Source organism: Notothenia rossii (genome assembly GCF_949606895.1).
Source record: "Notothenia rossii genome assembly, chromosome: 9".
NCBI lineage: Eukaryota > Metazoa > Chordata > Actinopteri > Perciformes > Nototheniidae > Notothenia > Notothenia rossii.
The window spans coordinates 18,615,515-18,635,334 of record NC_136907.1 but is presented as its reverse complement, the minus strand read 5'-3'; the positions used below and the strand labels follow the sequence as shown (position 1 = coordinate 18,635,334).

Below are 19,820 nucleotides of genomic sequence, written 5' to 3'. Positions count from 1 at the left end.
GTACCTGCACACTGAAATCATTGGCCAAAGGAAAAAAATAAGGATGAATGTAAAGAAAAAGGACCAGTGAAAGATATTTACATTATCAGATTCACATCTGTAGATATATCCTTGGGTAAAGAAGACATCTTCCTATCAATAGGTCACAAAATATACCACCCATATAAAATATCAGCTCTATTGTATATGCTCTCGTTTAGAGCTTTTAAACAATGAAACAAACCCTATAATGTTTCACTCTCAAATATGTAAGAGACTAGAAAAATCCAACATCATCACTTCCCGTCTACCCTCACACATCCCCCTGGGTGGGGAGTAAAGAGTAACTCAGTTGTGTGAAAATCGCCTGAAACATGGTATGCATCTGGACCCTGTGTTACGATGGATGGGAGCACATTACACAGCTGCAGGAGAGAGATTTAACCTCTGCAAGCCATCTGTTCTAACACTCCCTCTCTCTGCCACTGCTCTTTGATAAGATACAAGTCAGGCTGTAATTAAGGCTTGAGAGAAACAAGGACAAAGTAAACTTTAATCACCTCTTGCTGACCCGCTGGTATTACAATGTTGATGAGCAGAATCCCGGCGGCTTCTTTGCAGAAAACCACAAATCAATACTCAGCTTTGAAACCTTGCATAATTTATTAAGTGCATTGCAAAGCCGTAGAGAAAAAGTGATCTATTAGAATGTGAAGTGTGGTTCAGAGTTTCAGTTCAATTTCTGGTTTATACAGTCATTTACCAAGATGAGAAATTATCTTCGGTAGAACTTTATATTAAGGTACACAAATTAACCTTCAACTAGTTGTTAATGAACATGCATATTAGCAGTATATTGAAGTGAAGTGAGCGGAGGAGCGGAGTGGTGTGGGAACATTTTGGAAGGTTGAAGACCATCATGTCTGATTCTTAAGCACTTGTACAGTTGCAATGTGAACCCTTTGGAAGTACCTGGATTTCTGCATAAATTGGTCATAAAATGTGTTCTGATCTTCATCTAAGTCACAACAATAGACAAACACAGTCTGCTTAAGCTAAAACACACAAACAATTATATGTTTTTATGTTTTTATTGAACACACCATGTAAACATTCAAAGTGCAGGGTGGAAGAATGTGAACCCTTGGATTTAATAACTGGCTGACCCTCCTTTGGCAGCAATAACCTCAACCAAACGTTTCCTATAGTTGCATACCAGACCTGCACAACGGTCAGGAGGAATTTTGGACCATTCCTCTTTACAAAACTATTTCAGCTCAGCAATATTCTTGGGATGTCTGGTGTGGATCGCTCTCTTGAGGTCATGCCACAGCATCTCAATTGGGTTGAGGTCAGGACTCTGACTGGGCCACTCCAGAAGGCGTATTTTCTTCTGTTGAAGCCATTCTGTTGTTGATTTACTTCTGTGCTTTGGGTCGTTGTCCTGTTGCATCACCCATCTTCTGTTGAGCTTCAATTGGTTGACAGATGGCCTTAAGTTCTCCAGCAAAATGTCTTGATAAACTTGAGAATTCATTTTTCCGTCGATGATGGCAATCTGTCCAGGCCCTGAGGCAGCAAAGCAGCCCCAAACCATGATGCTCCCTCCACCATACTTCACAGTTGTTGATGTTGGTGTGCTGTGCCTTTCCACACATAGCGTTGTGTGTTCCTTCCAAACAACTCAACTTTGGTTTAATCTGTCCACAGAATATTTTACCAGTAGTGCTGCGGAACATCCAGGTGCTCTTTTGCAAACTTCAAACGTGCAGCAATGTTTTTTCTGGACAGCAATGGCTTCCTCAATTTTATGACCAACTTATGCAGAAATCCAGCTAATTCCAAAGGGTTCACATACTTTTTCTTGCAAATGTATATTGTATTGCTTCTTTGATTTCCAAACAACCTGCAAACTGTTTATCTCAGGTCATTAATAGCTTCAATAGCTAGCTAAATGAGGCTCTAAATCCTCATGAAGTCACAATCTGGGATAATGCAATCTACCTGGAAAACGTTCTGATGTATCCTTTGCTTAAATAAAAAGGCATGGTTGACGTGTTCTAAACGAGAAGCAAGTGTGTTTAGTTAAATGTTGTTTCTGTTCACATCATAGAGGTGAGCACAGATCCTTAAATTAGATATTGAGTATTTACGATTTGGTAATTTATAGAGTGGTAGTGAGGGATAATAAGCTAATTCCCACATGACAACTTCTGTAACAAAAGGGTTGGAACATCTAAGTATAAGAATAGATACAGTTCAAATATGTCAAGCTGCTTTTGCCCAACAGTCATGTTTGAAATTGTGTAGAATAAAACAAAATAATGTGTCAAAATGTTACATATCTAGAAATCTGGATAATAGGCTTTTTAATGTTGAACTAGCTATCTTAACACAATCGTTTGTTTCTGTTGTATGGGGCTTTACATAGACTTTCTTTTTACTGAGAGATGAAATAAAAGATAAATATTCCTCAGCAGTTCCTGATCTGATTCACATTCACAAAAGAGAGTCAATCTGTGTGAGTAATTAACATCCCAGCCCACCCAAAGGTACTTGTCCTTTCATCACACACACACACACACACACACACACACACACACACACACACACACACACACACACACACACACACACACACACACACACACACACACACACACACACACACACACACACACACACACACACACACACACACACACACACACACACACACACACACACACACACACACACACACACACACACACAGGAAGAAACCCTGTCTCAGTTCTGCTGACGCTGAGTAACCTTGCTCTGCTTAGCAGCTTACAGACCCTACAGTCATACTAATGCGCTGTTATATTTATAACTTCATTATGCACCACCACTGCTTGTAACAGTTATCCTGAGGCAAATTAACTCATGATGAGGCCTTTTTTTTAACACTGTGTGGTTTGCCTGTAAGGTGATTAAGATTAGGCTACAGATGTTGTAATTATAAAAATGACCTGCAGTTTTATAAATGTGGTCTTTAAAGGATCCCTCCGGTGTGGCTGAAAGTCAGCATCATTTTCCATATCACCACCCACATCTCTCGCTCTTCTTTATACAACTAATATGAAACAGCTGTTCTCTTCAGTCTCATTTATATCACTTGTCATCTAAGTACAATTCAACCCATTCTCCTCTTTTGTTCTCGCTGTTTAATCACCATGAGAACCACCTCCAGTATAGACAAATATCAGAAGGTCTAAAGTTATTGTCCTCCCCACCATCAACCTAGATCTGTGAAACGTCTAGCAAACAGTGGTAGTTGCTTACAGAGTTTATAGTTGCTTTTCAGAACATTTTTCAGCAATCACCTTTTGATAGATAGATACATACATACATACATACATACATACATACATACATACATACATACATACATACATACATACATACATACATACATACAGTAGATAGATATATAGATAGATACAGTATTCATTCCAAATTCGGAAATTATTTAGCCATGAAGCATGACACTTGAGTTCAATAATATCTCAAATATATAATAAGACACAAATATAATACAAATTAAAATACATTAACTGCAAATATATAAACATTCACAGTAAAACCGACATATATCACAAGAGAGCCCATCATACACACTATGAAGATTATACTGAAATGTATTGCTGCAGACCAAATATTTAAGGCTTGGCTACCCTTCTTCCATGGCTCAGTGAGTTCTAGCACAAGGTTTCTGTTATATATTGAGGATCACAACTCTCTCACATCTGAGAAGTGTCAATCACGTTGGAAATAAATCATTCTCTCTTACATTGATCCTCACATCTGAACAAATTTCCCCCCTTCCCATTTTTATGCTCAAGTTAATGCCTTCAAGTCCACATTTCTAAATAAAACTTCAGTATTAGATGCTTTAAAGCATATGGCTATAATATTAATGGTGAAAACATGCATTAAAGGCTGTTGTACACAAACAGTGGTGGTATAATCCGTCAACAGATTTTTCAACAGATTTCCAAACAATAAATCCAAAGGTCCAAGCTGCTCTCAGGAGACATGTACTAACTCTATGTTTAGCTGCCGTCTGTTTCACAGAAGCCGCAGATGACAAATGCTATTTGTCAGGTGGCAGTGATTTTTAGATAGGTATCATAGCAACAGGAGCCCCAGAGGTATGGTGGAAAAACTATCTCGGGAGTTACCTTTGTCCTATCATTCTTCAAACCATCTATCTATCTAGTCACACATGTGGCTTTTTTTTTTGTTTAGCCACCAAGGACATAGCTAAGTTTCAGTGTCCCCAGGCTATTGTTTAGGGGGGGGGGGGGGTGTTGATGACGAGTGATGCTGCAACGACTGTATGATGTGATAAATCACTCAATCATCCACTAGACTGCATGAGACTTGTACGTATCTCCTATCCTTAATCAGTTTATTCTCAATATAATTTCTAGACTGGGGTTAAAAAAAAAATTGCTATTCATTTTACTCAAAGGTTAATATGTTGTTTTGTGTGCATGCATTTCGTTTTCAGTTTCATTTGAAGCAAAGCATATTGATCGGAATTGTTGTGTTAGCCAGTTGGCAAATATTCAACTGCAGTCATTTGGTGAGATGTTTTGAAACCAATGAGGTCATGTAAACATCAGCGCTCCTTACTCCGCTTGTTGGTTGTGTTCAATTTTTGTTAGGGACTTTACAACTAGATTCCATGTTTTATTTACTGTTCCAAATAAAAGAACCAGCTCACAAATATAAAATAACATTTTAAAATAGCGTCGAATAAAAGCAGCTGTGCTTAATATCTGCCATGAACCCCTTTAATCCTCACCAGAGATTGGTCCCTCAGGAAAAATGCAAATCTGGTGTTCACATCCTTCTCGGGCCAGATGGATTTGAATGAGCTATTTCCTTTTCACACACATACCAGTTCTGACCATTTAAAGAAATACATTACTATTAGTAGTGTTTATAGCACTATTATGGTGTTTTTCTCGATTATTCAAATGTACCCAACTTCCCTGTATTCCAATACAAAGCAGTTTTGACCCCTGCTTTCAAATAACAGTGGAAATTTGTTGGCAGAATTTTCCTTTTCCTTTTCTTCTCTTAATTTCCACCCTTTGGTACATTACAACTTTGCAATGAAGTGCCTCCCCGCTCCCTCCTACATGCTGTGACCTTTCTGTTGTGTTATAGATCAAATAATAAAACCCACTCAGTCTTTCACTACACTGTCACCTTTCCTCCTGGTTTTCACACTTTCTTCATATTTCCTTTAATTACAGGTTTCTGTTGAGGCCAGTTCAACATGTCAGTGTAGAATGCCCCCCAGTCTCTCTTATTAGCTCTCTCTTACTCTAAAACTCGAGCATGAACGCTGGTATTCAGAGAATGAGTAAGTGCTGCGATAAAAGCTTAAGACAACAATATATAGCCTTGTTTCTACTTCTCTCCACATATACAGCAACAAACCTTAGAAATTGTGAAATATCTAAATTTAAACCCACCATACACCATGTCAAATACCAATTTACCTTTCCTCTATCTGTCACACTTAGGGCTAACCCTAACCCTAATCCAACCCCATCAATATTACAAAAGCAGCAAAAAAGATAATCACCTTGGATTTTCTAAGATTATATCTAATATCTGGGTTTAGAGAAGACTAATGCCCTAACTAAAAAAAATAAGTCAAGTCAGAGTCAAGCTTATCGTCAAATGATTGTCATTATTGCCTAACTCTTCTAACGTGATTACAATAATTCAGTGGTACCCACAGCTTGCCTGCTGCTCTGTTAAGATGGTCACACCGGGTACATTTTTTGTGTGTGTCTGCCAGCTTAGTGTTGGAGGTTGAGCAATGAATTCTGCTGATGGAACCCAAGTCATTTCACGGATTTATGACCAGACGAGGCAGGGAAAGTAGCTGTAACTTGTCACACAGAAATAGAAAATAATAGAAAGCTGCCTCCTTCCTCTCCACATCAAAGAAGAGAAGATGTTAGGAGGCGTAAAGAGGGAACTTTTATGTAAGATAAAAGTTTGTGCTTGACAGTATGTGCCTTCATGCTGGAGTCTCATATGTTCCATCAGCTTTTCTTCGGATAGGATCTACACATCTCCTAAATCTGACTCACAGAGTTCAGTAACTGCACTATTCATATTTTCACCAATCCCTTATGCTATGGACTTGGAATAGTTGATCAAATAGAAACATTCCATCAGTAAAAAGTAGCAAATAATCATCCTTTAGTGCTTAAATTGGGGCTTTGGAATTGTTCCTCCATCTTGGATTCCCAATTGTGATGGAGGCCAATAAGGGCCAAATTCCAAGGGAATATAATACCAATACATCAAAACAAACGTCTAAAGGCCCTGACACACCAGGCCGAAATCGGCCGTTTTCGTTAGTCGGACGACGAAGAGTGCCCTGTCGCCCAAACTCAATTTGGTGTGTCCCGCACCGTCGGCCGTGACACGCCTTATTTGGCCTTTCATGGCCGACGCACGGCCGATTCAACATGTTGAATCGGCCGTGCGTCGGCCACAGGCAGTCGGACAAAGAAATCACTCTGATTGGCTGTTCAGCGAGCGAATCAGTGCATGAGAAGCGAAACGGTTGCTTGAGAATGTCTTCCACAAGCAACACTCCAATGGCTGATAGCTCCAGTACCGCACAAAATATGTTTTCGATGGACGAGAGTGAAAATGGAACGCACACGCTATTTGTTGTTTGTTTATATCACGTAGTCTGTTCTTCTTCTCTGTCTTCCGGTTGTTGCCTCTTTTGAATGACGAATACACACTACCGCCGCCTGCTGGTAAGGAGAGTTATTGCCACTCACGCATGCGCAGTTCGTACGTACTCGGCTGAAGTCTTTGCGGTGTGTTCCAGTGCGACACATGGCCAAGACGCAGGAGAAAACGCCAACGCAACAGTCGAGTTCTCTGGTGACTTCTTGGTGTGTCAGGGCCTTTACTGTGTTCGATTAGTAAATTGCAAAGGCTCAATTACTTATAAAATAAAATAGTAAAATATATTACCTTCTGCACAGATTGTATTTAGCTGCATATTTCTATTTTTCTATTTTTCGTTTGCAACCATTAGAAGTAAACTCAAGTACACTTGCCAAGCAATTAATGCCGCTTGCAACAAGCTGTGTACAGTATAGCCATAATTGGTATAAACATTCGTATTTGGAACAAACGAAACGTAAATGAATTTGAAGTGAATTTTGCATTTTATGTAAACTGGACACATTTTTCCATTATTTTTGTTGTATTTGTCAATAATATTGATTGTTATCAATGTCAGAATGAAAGAGACTTGTGTCATAAAATCACAGCCTGAAACTGAGCCTGTAATTACTCATTGGGTTCATGGTGCTATCAGCAATCATTTGATGGAAGCCTGCCATTGGCAGATTGATCGCCCAATTCATTTCCTATATTCTGCTCCCCGATGGGATCAGTTGAGCAAATGGCTGCAATACTTCATTTCAACTAAGGAGTGGCCAGTATGCTGCTCGTATGCAGAGTGACTTATGATGCATTCCCAGTCAGCTGAAGAGGAGGTTTGGTGGTCAGAAAGCATGGCTCCCAGCAGGAATTAGCACAGCCTCCAACCTGGAGCCAGCACAGAGCTGACCACATGGTCCACTGCTAATAGTGCAGAAATATGTCTCACATTTAAGAAGCAAACAGATTTCATTGTGTTCAGAAGCAGAATGATAGTTATCTCAGCAAGTGCTGGCACTCAGTGCTGCCAACCTCAGATTCTTTTGGAGCACTTTTTTTGCACCTATTTCAATGTTGAGGATAAGAAGACAGTCAGTGCTCTTATTTACTACTATGCTGTTACTTTTGCACCATATTGTGAACAAATGCCGAGAATCCTAATGGCTAAATATGAGAGGAATGCAACTAATGGAGTCTGAGAGCATCAAAGTGTTTGTCAGATCTCTCTTCTGCCTTAAACAGATTTTTACTAAGTGTCTGTATTTTTCAAACATGTCTCCTTCGCAATTACATTCTTTGAGGTACTAGTTCACTCCATTGTATTTATTTATTAATATATGATAGTGCGGGGTGATCACTGCATCGAAACACAAACAAGTCCCGACTCAGACAACATTACTGGATTGTTCCCTATATCATGTTGGCCTAATTTTCAGAATTCTCATCTTCAGCGTGGAGAGGACTATTGTCAAAGTAACTATATTGACATTTGCAATTTTCAACATTGTCCTAACATATACATATCGATACGTTAATAAAAATCACATTTGTACTAGGATTCATCAGGGAATAAAATGACTGACATACCTTTTAAACAACTGACATTACTATCCTTTTGCAATTAGTAGGCACAATATGTTAAGGGCTTTGGTTTAAATAAACATGTTTGCAAACACTTTCTAATGGGTACTTAATGAACTGATTTCATTTCTACACAGTTTTATCTATGATTAAGTTGCTCCGGTTGCGTGAGAAAGCTGCTGTCAACGATTTGGAGTATACTTTGAACCGTCTTATCAACACCAGCAGCAGAACCATCTGCATGATGGAAAGTTGGATCGAGGAGATAGGAGACAATTTGTGGAACGTCTTCAATAAAAGCGAGAAACGAAGGCAGATTCATCATTACAGAAAGACTGAAAAACATTTCTGCATTTTTATTCCTTCATGCCAGCGTGTGTGTGTGTGTGTGTGTGTGTGTGTGTGTGTGTGTGTGTGTGTGTGTGTGTGTGTGTGTGTGTGTGTGTGTGTGTGTGTGTGTGTGTGTGTGTGTGTGTGTGTGTGTGTGTGTGTGTGTGTGTGTGTGTGTGTGTGTGTGTGTGTGTGTGTGTGTGTGTGTGTGTGTGTGTGTGTGTGTGTGTGTGTGTGTGTGTGTGTGTGTGTGTGTGTGTGTGTGTGTGTGTGTGTGTGTGTGTGTAAATCTGTTTGTGTGTGTGTGTGTGTGTGCGTAAATCTGTTTGTGTATGTGACTGAGGGTGTAGGGAGATAATTAGATAATGGTGCTCAGTGAAGTGTGACGGGGAGACGGGGGAGAGAGTAATATGAAGAGGAAGGTTGAGAGGGAGACAGAGGACAAAAGGAGCTAATTAAGAGTCGCCATTTAGAGATGTTGAGCCATCAGTCGGAAGTGATCGATTCAACGACTTCCTGAGGAGGAGAGGACCAGATGAATAACGTGTGAGGACAAAAATAACAATGTCTTCTGTAGCTTGTATTCGTTGGTCTCTGCTATGACCAATCAAATAGTCGCAAGCTTCATTTAAAAGCTAATGAGCAAATTCACCTGTCTCCAATCTAGACTTCAGTGTATTTAACCGCATACACAGTTGGCTAATTAGATGAAGTTGGTGATTAAATCTTAGTCGAACAAAAACAATCAGGTTGCATTTTCACTCCCTCACAAATTAAAAAAAGGATTTCTGCCTCTACAGTTTGTTGTTTTGCGCTTTGTAAACCTTTTCCTCGAGCATATTTTGTTTTATGTGTAGTTTTAGAAAGGGCCTAGAACTTCAGGATAACGAGAGGGATTTAAAATGGGTTTGAACTTTGCAGTGTGATGTGCTCTCAAACATTCATATCTAAAATCAGTGAAACTTTTGTAATTGTGAATACAATTGCTACAATTCTGAGATGATCAGGGGCAACATGGTTTTAAGTGTGGTTTCACACGCTAAGGTAGGTAGCACATCTGAAGAGCTTAGTATACGCTTTTTTTTTGTGGTTTAGAGCACAATATCTGACTCTGCCCCCACAGGCCATCAGGGCCTTGAGCTTTACAGAGCATAATACATGCAGGAATAACTTAAACCCCCCTCTGTATAAAGTGTGATGTAGAATCTGTAGGATGGGGCTGCAGACATTATTTCAAACTGAGCTGAAACTACCCAAACAATTCATGTATAAATCACCCACTCACAAAGGTCAGATGTTCATTTATAGTGTTTTCTATTTTCACCTTATCTACTTACTTCCTTCTTTAGACCTTGTATGTTAAGACTTGCATCACGACATAGTTCAATCTTGTTATTTTCCTGTGTATCCTGCCTTAGTCTGTTCAGAATCAGAATCATCCAAAATCATAATATATCAGAAGTATTTTCTTGAAGAGAAGAACTCTTAAAACATTTGATAAAATAGGCTGCTTTTCAAGTTCCCCTGTGATTCTGCTGGCAGCTGGTCTCAATTACTTTAACACCTCTGAATTTCAGGAAAATGTTCGCTCACTGTAAAAGTTAAATGCACACGTTATCTGTTTGTGCAAACAAACTCTATTAAGATTGTTCTGGTTTTGTATTGATTTAATCTGGTTGTGGCCTGATCATGGTGTAACAGTGATGTCATTTAGAGAGATGGTCCTTCTTAGCTCACTGCCATTTCACCTTAATGAAAATTCATTTTATGAGAGCACACTGATCTCTGTCAAGGTTAATCCTTTTCATCCATGTCTTTTGTGTTTATTATAGATGGACCCTACTAGCAAGTAAGACATGAAGGTCTCAGTCCCTGTTTCCAGAGTATTGCATCTCTGGTGTTGTGGATGATGTGATTCTATATGCTTCATCGATCTGTAACCTCCAGCAAACACTGAGGCGTTTTGCAGCCAAAGCTGGATTTATACTTGACATAAGGAGTTTTTGGCAGTGCCCTCAGGTCAAATGATTGCCTTTAAATTGCAATATAGTCCTGCCAATACTCAGTTGGTCCACTCCTTCTTGGAAAAGTGAGTGTTATATTGATCAATTCAACATTTATACAATGCAATGTTACTGAACTGTCGTAGTGAAGTAATGAACATAACAAAACTGAGGTGTATATGCAATATGCCAAAACTAGACATTGTTGGTTCGTCATGTACCTCCCTAACCCAATGTACTTGCCATTCTTCACAATGCAGGGTACAATGACCTACGGAAAGCACATTTCCTCCCTCGAGAACCTTTTTTTTAACGATAGAAGCAAAAATTCATGCTGCCTCAGGAATAAAATTGACGTATTGTGATTGAGTTCACAAGGGCATAATAATATTTTGCTGAGGGAATAAACGAGCAGCTCCGGTCCTTGGTTGCGTGCCAGAGTATCTTGGGATTAATCCACCACTGCCAGAACAGTGCTCAGTGTGCCATGTTGGATCCACTGTGTCTTAACGCAAAATTAATGCATTAGGGAGGATTGTGCAGGTGGTGTGTGGTGGAAATGGAAATCTCTCAACAGATTTTAACATAAGTTAATACCCTTTATAGCACAAGGATTTAACATATTGTAAGGCCCATTAAAGGACACATTTAAAGTATATGTAAACATTATCATTTAGAAAAATAAAACCTATAAAATGCATGTTTATTCCTGTTGCAGAAAAAAGTGGAACAAGGACAAGAACTAAAGAAGTAGAAGTCAGCATTGGTTTCTTGTAAAGTAAAGGTGATCCTTCTCATACCTTAAAAAGGTATATTTAGTTGCCTCAAACTATTGGGCTGTCTTTTCAGAACGCTTAATCAGTCATTTTAGCTATAAGGACTTGTTATTCAAAGGAGAGGATTAAGACGGCTATGTAAAAAGTCGACACATGCTTAGTAGGACATTTTTCAGTTAAGGTGCTTGTGATGTAGTCAAAGACCTGAATTGACTTACTACTCCTTTAAACAGTCCAGACAGACGGTGTGATTTCAGTTCACGGGACATGCAGAAGCTAAAAACACATTTTATCAATGACATTTTAAATGCACACAGACACTTTGACAGGAGCCTGGGGCCAACTGTCATGCCTTTCATATGTTAACCAGTAATTCATGTTTGAATACGGCCCCATTTGAGTAGATGAAAGAAGGCCGGGCAGCTCAGGCAACGTCCACAGGAGAAATGTGTGAGTGACGGCCTGCAGGGAGGAAGAAAAACTTAAAGAGATGAATGGTAGGCAGGGAATTCCAGTGGAGTCCGCTCTGAATAAATTGCCTGGATTTGATCACCGACCTGGGGAGCGATTCACCCGATGCATCCCACTACTCCACGCTGTGGAATGACCCTGACATCCAGGATGCCTCAGCCCTCCAATATCCTCTGCTTCACATTTTAATAAAGACTAATGTGTTTGCTAACATCAGCTCGATCTCATTAGCGTGATTAATTGTCTCCTTGCTTTTGGTAAACATTGAGAGCAGTATTCCAATTTATTCAGCAAAACCTAACCAATCATAATTAAATGCTGTGATCTTTCTCCCTCACCTATCCCCATACAAGATCTCCAGACACTCAGGGTGAATGTTCCTTGATTAATTTTGCCTTGCTTCCTGTCATTAACAGGATGATGTAAGCATCACTTTGTGTAGGGTGCTCGTTTACAAAGAGACAGAGTCAGGCTCGTAGTGGTCAGTTTTTAATAGCTTGATTTATTGCAGGAACATCCAGGGAAGACAGCTCGCCTTTTCCACGCAGTTTGGCGCCGACCTCACGGAGACCTTCCGCCCTTGTTGCAATGTCACACTTTACAGCTTGTAGGTCATCTGCTGTGCAACACAATAAACACGGCAACAGAAAATATACACCACTGACCTTCACTGAAGTCAGAGAAAATCTATAAAGCAGAGAAAAATACTTTAAATACATCTGAAATTGGGGATGGAGGGATGGATTAGAGCTGGAATTTGTTTGGATGCAGTGATATAGAGGAATGTTGTAACAGATAAAAAAAAAAGAATAATACAATTAAACAGCATCACAAACAATCAGCTTGAAGGTTATTGAGTTTGCTTTTTTGCAGAATTGAGTTTTATATTGAAGGCTACTTTCATTCAGTGTGTTAAACAACACTAAACCTGCATCAACGTGTTGTGCATTCCTAAAAAGAACAATTACATTTTAGCTTGTAGCAACTAACTGATTCATTATGCTTTATAAACTTAAGGTGTCATTCAAATAATGCTGCAATCAGGGATACGCACATTTTGTGGCGATAAGCGTGTTTGAAAAAACAAGTCAAGGATAAACATCCATTAATCTGTTTCGACTTTTACTTAGAAGCTAGTATAGCATGATTTTAGCCAATATGTAAAAATTAAAAAAAGTATACATTACAGAAAAAATTAAATGAACAACTGAGAGAACAATAAGGTATCTAAATCACAGCCTTCTATTTAAGCACTTCTGGAGAACAAAGATAAGTATTGAGGTCAGAACGAATGATTCCTGTCACATCCTCCCTGTTGACCTTGATGTATTCTTCCTCATCCCTGTCGACGCTTTATGTTTTACTTTGACCATAAAAAAGTGAGTGAAAATACCGAGATGGAGGGAAATGTTCTCCTCCATGTCATTTTTAAAATTCTATCCAGCACTACTCTCCCTCCTTTACAAAAGGACAACAAATGAACAGTTATTTTCCCTCCTGCTGAAGTTTGTCTGAATTTATATTCAGAAAATATATTCCTCTCAGGGCACTTTGTATATGTTACTGTCAAATGTAAGCTCAGTCTGATGTAGTTAATAAAAGTTAGATGGTCAACTTTTCAAACTCAGAGTTTCTCTCTCTGCTCTTGTTGACAGGCAGTACTGGGGCTTTTTCAAAAGAACCTGTCAAAGTTACATTTCATGTTTTGACTGCTTGAGGAATGATTTCTATTCAAACCACTGAGAGCACTCAGGGCTCACCCTGTTATCTTCAAAAATAAAATGTTAGTGTACAAAAACAAACTCATTTTCACCCCTAATAACATAAAACAAGAGGACAAACATGAAGATACATGGTATTTAACAAGAGGACCAAGTTCAGACACTCAAAGCTACTGTCAAATATACCTGGGCTGGTAAAGAAAACACATATATTGCAGTGGGGAAACAAGACTTTTTTAATTCTTGAATAAAGCTTTGCATCTGTAAACGGAGAACCTGATTTAAAACAAGCTCCCTTCCAAAAACATATCTCAAATATGTTATGACCATCAAGCCGAAAGATGGAGATCAATACCCTTTTAATATTTTATATAGCCTTTAAATCTTTATCTCAAGCGCAATAAAACATGAAGAGAAAAGTCCTTAATGTAAAAAAAATACTCTTCTCTTGAGGCAGACCATTAAGTCAACCTGCTCCTATGACAAATAAGAGCTGAACTTTTCAAATAGATATTGACTTGATTACAGTGATGGAAAGGATTTGATTACACATGCAGGCATAGGGCCCTTGCTTACACTAGAAAGGTATCATTTGGACAAACCTTTTTACTTGTATTGGATACAGTTTGTCTAGAAGAAGGCTTGCAGCATGTCTCTGCAAGCATTTCAAGTTTGTTTGATTCCCTTTGATTAGTGTGTCTTTCCTCCTTTAAGCAAAATGTGATTGGTCATTAATCAGTACATGTCAATCTCGGCAATAAATACATGTCGGCTGTTTACAGCATTAGCTGATGGAATATTACTATAAATCATGTATCTGTTATTTAAAGACATTTGTACTGCATCAATGAAGCAACAATGTTCTGCAGCTTGTCAGTCTGAGTCATTGCCTGTGCAGTTTACATTGCATTTAGCTGACGCTTTTATCCAAAGTGACTTACAATAAGTACATTCGACCAGGAAGATACAACCTTGAAGAAAACAGAATCATATAAGTACATCAGGTTTCATAGAGCCAAAACATTAAAGTGCTACTGTACAGTTTAATGTTCTCACAATGTAAACATCCCAAATGCAAGTAATGGAAAGACATTAGGGGGCCTGCAAAATGTGTCAGCTGCGTTTGTTTTTTAAAGATTTCCCCATCCTGACTAGTCCTTCAGTGCTACTGCAGTAGGCATCCATCCATATCTCTAAAGCACTTATCCTGTGCAGGGTCACAGAGGGCTGGAGCCTATCCCAAATGCCAGCATGCATTCGACAAAAGGCAATGTGCACCATAGAAAGGTTGCCAGTATATTACAGGCTGCTGCAGTAAACACTGCAATGCAACATCTATGTTTTAAGTTCAACTTAAAGGACACACTTTATTAAAGAAAAGTTAATCCAAAGTTCTACTTATGCAGGTAATCAGTTATGACTCTGACATTCTAGATGATTTTTTTCCCATTATGTATGGTTTATTCAAATGTAATGGATTGTGGTATGGGCTACTGTTTGGGAACAATACTACAATTTCCCAGATTTAGTTTAAGATAAATAAGGACTACTGTACATCCACCACTTTGTGCTGCAGTAAACAATCATACAACCAAAGTCCATCATGTAGCAGCACACTTCAATAACAGTCTGAAAACATTGAAGCAAACAGATATGTTGGCTTCGAATCCAAGGTTTGTTTGCTAGCTTTATCCTTGTCCATGTGGTTTATTGAAACATCTGTTTCTGTTGGTTATCCAACAGTATTCTGTGAAACCACAAATGTTATTGAAGTTGATGTGTTAAGCTGTGAAGAAGTGAAATGGCACACCAAAGCAAAAATACGACTTAACAAAACAATTGTTTTCAGCACTGAACATGGGACTGATGAGCTTCTTCCTGTTTCCCCCCCTTACAGAGCACCTGAAGTTGCCGTTGGAGGAATACATGATGCGTATGCCCAAAGTTCGCATCATGAGGACCAAGAAGAGGGAGGGGCTGATCAGGACTCGCCTGCTGGGAGCCGGTGCTGCTAAAGGAGAAGTCATCACCTTCCTGGACTCTCACTGTGAGGCCAACGCCAACTGGCTTCCACCACTGCTGGGTGAGAAATACGAAACCACATCAGTCATACAAAGTGATTTAGTGAATTAAATTTGCTTTTACAATAGTTAACAATGTGAAGCTTTTCCAGCTGATCTACATCCTTGGTAGTTTTCTATGAGAGGCCGTCTAGCTCACAACTCATACTCAAACAATATCAGAATCTCACAAATACACCATTAAACTATTTTATACATATTGCTAAACACTTTTATACGCACAATCATACTCTCTTTCACACACACAGGAATTGTAGTATGTTTGAGGGTATATAAGTGTATGTGAGAGAGAATGATAGTGTATGTGAGAGAGGAATTGTAGTATGTATGAGGGTATATTAGTGTTGGTGAGAGAGAATGATAGCGTGTGAAAGACAATGTTTGTGTTTTTGAGAGATTATGACAGTGTGAGAGGACATTGTACTGGTTGTAAGAGAGTATACTTTAAAAGGAAGTCAGGTTGATCCAACAGGAAATATAATATAAATATGCATTATTTGACTGGTTTAAAGCCTTGAAAACAGAGCCTGAAGCTGCTCAGAGCACTGCTAGCTACATCTGAGCTGCAATAAGAACTTTTGGTAACATATATTAAGGTTTATATTAAGGTAAACAAATTCACCATCAACTAGTTGTTAATGAACATGCATATTAGCAGTATATTGGCTCTTTATTAGTCATTATAAAACACTTATTAATGCCTTATTCTACATGAACATATTCTACAAGTAATAGGTCATTAGTTGAGAGTTTTTCCTCAATAACCCTCTAATTGGTGCTTATTTATTGCAAGTAAGGAAGTTTTTGTACATGAGTTTTGGTCTTAATATGCTCTGCTCAATATGGGCCCAATAAGGCAGTAATACCACAATAAATTCTCCAATAATAACACTTATGATCTATTCTTATGTAACAAGACATGAAACTATAAGTGTTAATTAAGTCTAAATAACTTAAAATGAGATTTTTATTAAATAATATGTTCCCTATTTTAAAGTGAAGTCTTGTTTATAACCAATAAGCTAGTAGTTTGACTCTAATGGACCTGAACAGGTTCCCTATTCTGAAGTTGCCTCCTCTTCACACTTTGTAAATACATTATCTGCACACAACTACTGAAATTAACCTCAACAGTACATGAACAAAGTAGAAACACGTTGAAATATCTGTTTTATTAAACCACTAAAGAGAGGTTCAGACACATCCCAAAACATGCCAAGTTTATCCAAGGCTGAGAACACATATGCAGCCTGTACTTTTTAATAAAAACTGATTTTTAACAGAGTTAGCCAAATTATTTTGAGAGCCAGGGAATGAGCAGCCATGCTCCTTTATTGAATTATTTGCAGTCCACTGACATTCAAACGGAGTGAAACTATAGAGTGGCAAAGTCACGCCCATCTACTCCATGGGACCTTATTTCGGAAAAATTATGTATTGAAGTCAATGGAGAGAGAAAACATATCTTTCGATCCCGTTTGAATTGTGCCACGAATTACACATATGATGTTTGTCAATCTTAAAAAATAATTTCCATGTCAAAAAAGTCACAGTTTGTCATAAAACTGTTGAAATATAAGACTATGAAAAGTACGCAACTAGAAAGACTACAAATCCCAGAGTCGCGTAAGTGATGTCATAATTGTTTTCCTCCGCTAAATATAAGAGATAGCTAAGATAAGATAACTTTAACAAGATGCCCGTGTGCTTAGTACCAGGTTGTTATCATACCAGCAGTGGGTCTTTCTCGTTCTTTCGCTTCCCGTCTGATGAAAGGACCAGGAGTGGCTGGATCAAGTTAGCCTCGTTAGGACTGGCTCACTTTATGGCGCATTTCCACTAAGGTTTAGGAACTGGGGTAGTATCTATAGTAACGCAGTGTAGGCGGAGCCGTGACGTCATCTTCAATGAGAGCCCCAGAAAAACAACACAGCCATTAGCTGTTAGCACCTCAGAGCTCACAGCTCTTCATATCTGTTCAGAAACTAGACAAAAGTTAAACAAGTACAAACCACAGAATGTGTCATGGCGAATACAGTCGCTGGTTTATTTATGTCTGTATAGGCCGTTGTTGTGAGTGTGGCCGTCGGAGCATTTACAACGTTAGCTTAGCCAATCTCCATTTAGAAAACACGCATTTTAAAAGTTTTTTTGCCTGCCGTCTGTCTGCAGACTTGTCAAAGCATTAATTCATGGTTTTTACTAACCGGTATCAGTATGTTGTTACTTCGGCATCATTTTGAAACGTGTATTACAATTAAATCACGGTCAAATATGTTCATCTTGTTGTAGTTGTAGCCCCCTTGCCAGCGATTCTCTCTCTAGTTTAGCATACTCAGCCCGACTCAGCCTGGTTGTTCCTGGCCCTAGAACCTCGATTTTATGGGGCCAGAAAAACTGTGAATTAGGACCCGCTAGCCGGTACTAGGCCAAGTGGAAACGCAACCAAAAACGGGCCCCGCACGGCTTGGCACGCTACATTAGCATCGGCGATCTTTTCTACTTCATGCTATCTGCACAAATGCTTGACATTAAAAATTAAAAAGACCAGGAAATAACGGTAAGGTTTGATTTTTTTCTTCAAACAGTAATATACCTGTTGCTAGTTTATCCCTCCGCGCCGACACCAAGGCGAGCGAGGACGGACTCTTCTCTCCCTCACACCAGAGGAGACGGAGATAAGAAAGATATTAGTACACCAGTTAATATTTTTTAAAGAAAAATCTACCCCATAGTTTTTTTTTTACCTTTCGGAATAACGATAAGGTTGGATTTTTTTCGTTAACATACGTGTTACTAGCTTGTCCCTCCGCGCCGACACCCCGGCAAACGAGGATGGACCCTTTTCTCCGTCACACCAGAGGAGTCGGACGCTCTGAGGCTCGGCTCTGCGGCTACGGGTTTAAGATCTCGGGCACGGACTCACACCAGGTCTGCTCGTCCTGCCTTGGGCTGGAACACGCCCAGGAAGCTATTGATATCCCCGGTTCATGCGGGCATTGTGCCCGCTTCACCATCAAGAGCCTCCGCCGACGGCTAGCGCGCCAAGCCAGCCTGTCGGGACAGGACCCCTTCATGTCCGTTGATTCGCCGGCCGGCAATCGGGACATGGTGGCGACCGCCGCGGAGATTGAGCCCCACGCTGTGTCAGGCTGGGGCTCCCAACTGGACCTCACCGTGGTTCCACCCGCGGAGGATGTCCTAGAGCTGGATTATATGGAGGAGGATGAAGAGGATGCCTCTGAGTTCCTCTTATCCGACTCGGATGAGCACGAAGATGACATCTTCGTTTCATCTGCCCAGGCTGCCAAGCCGGAGGCGATGTCCGCTCCCCCGGGCGAAAGCAGACCAGCTTTGCCCTGCCTCAGTATGGACATGCAGGCCATGTGCCAACGCGCTGCGTCCAGGCTGGACATCCCCTTGCCTGAAGTGGCCAAGGAGACCTCCAGATCTCGCTATGAGGGGGTAGAACTTGCCCCAAGCAGCAAGGATGAAGAGGCAGCTTCTCCCAGTCTTTCCAGAGATGCTGCACGAGGTGTCGGTTTCGTGGAGAGACCGCCCTTTCAGCAACAAGGCCCCAATCCAGGGTGCCTCCTCTTTGAACCGCAACGGCATGGAGAAGCTCGGCCGGCTCCGCATGCCGCCCATGGAGCCGCTGGTGGCAGCCCACCTCCAACCGCGCCTGGCTTTGGCACCGAGCAGGAACCCCACGCTACCGGCAAAGGCAGACCGCTTCCAGTCAGCAATGACCGAACGAGCCTATAAAGCCGCAGCTTTCTCCGCCAGGGCGCTCAACCTTTCCTCGCTGCTGACCGCCTACCAGGCGGAGCTCTGCGAGGACATGACGAACAAACCTGAGCCTGCGATCACGGACATTTGCCCCCGTGTGCAGCGCTGTGCAGTCCAAGCCACGGGCAAAGCACTGGGGATAATGGTGGTACAGGAGAGAGCCAGGTGGCTTAACCTGACGAACCTTCCAGACCGGGAAAAAGAGGACCTCTTGGACATGCCTATTGTTCCCGAGGGCATATTTGGCTCCGCTCTAGCTTCGATGCAGGAGCGGTGTGAATCCAAAAAGAAGGAGGATGAGGCTCTCCAGCTTTGTCTTCCCCGAAGGGTCCAGCCGCCGTCTTC

The 19,820-nt window shown here is 40.4% G+C and overlaps 2 protein-coding genes across 2 annotated transcripts in view; one reads left to right on the top strand and one right to left on the bottom strand.

Moving 5' to 3' along the window:
• Window positions 1-19,820, bottom strand: part of LOC307017776 (uncharacterized protein) — a 307,460-nt gene that overhangs the window by 198,086 nt on the left and 89,554 nt on the right. The window lies entirely within an intron of this gene.
• Window positions 1-19,820, top strand: part of LOC307017775 (polypeptide N-acetylgalactosaminyltransferase 10-like) — a 71,569-nt gene that overhangs the window by 25,518 nt on the left and 26,231 nt on the right. Inside the window, exon 5 of the mRNA XM_079647549.1 lies at window positions 15,503-15,688. Coding sequence (XP_079503675.1) covers window positions 15,503-15,688 — 186 coding nt within the window. The remainder of the gene's footprint in view (window positions 1-15,502; window positions 15,689-19,820) is intronic.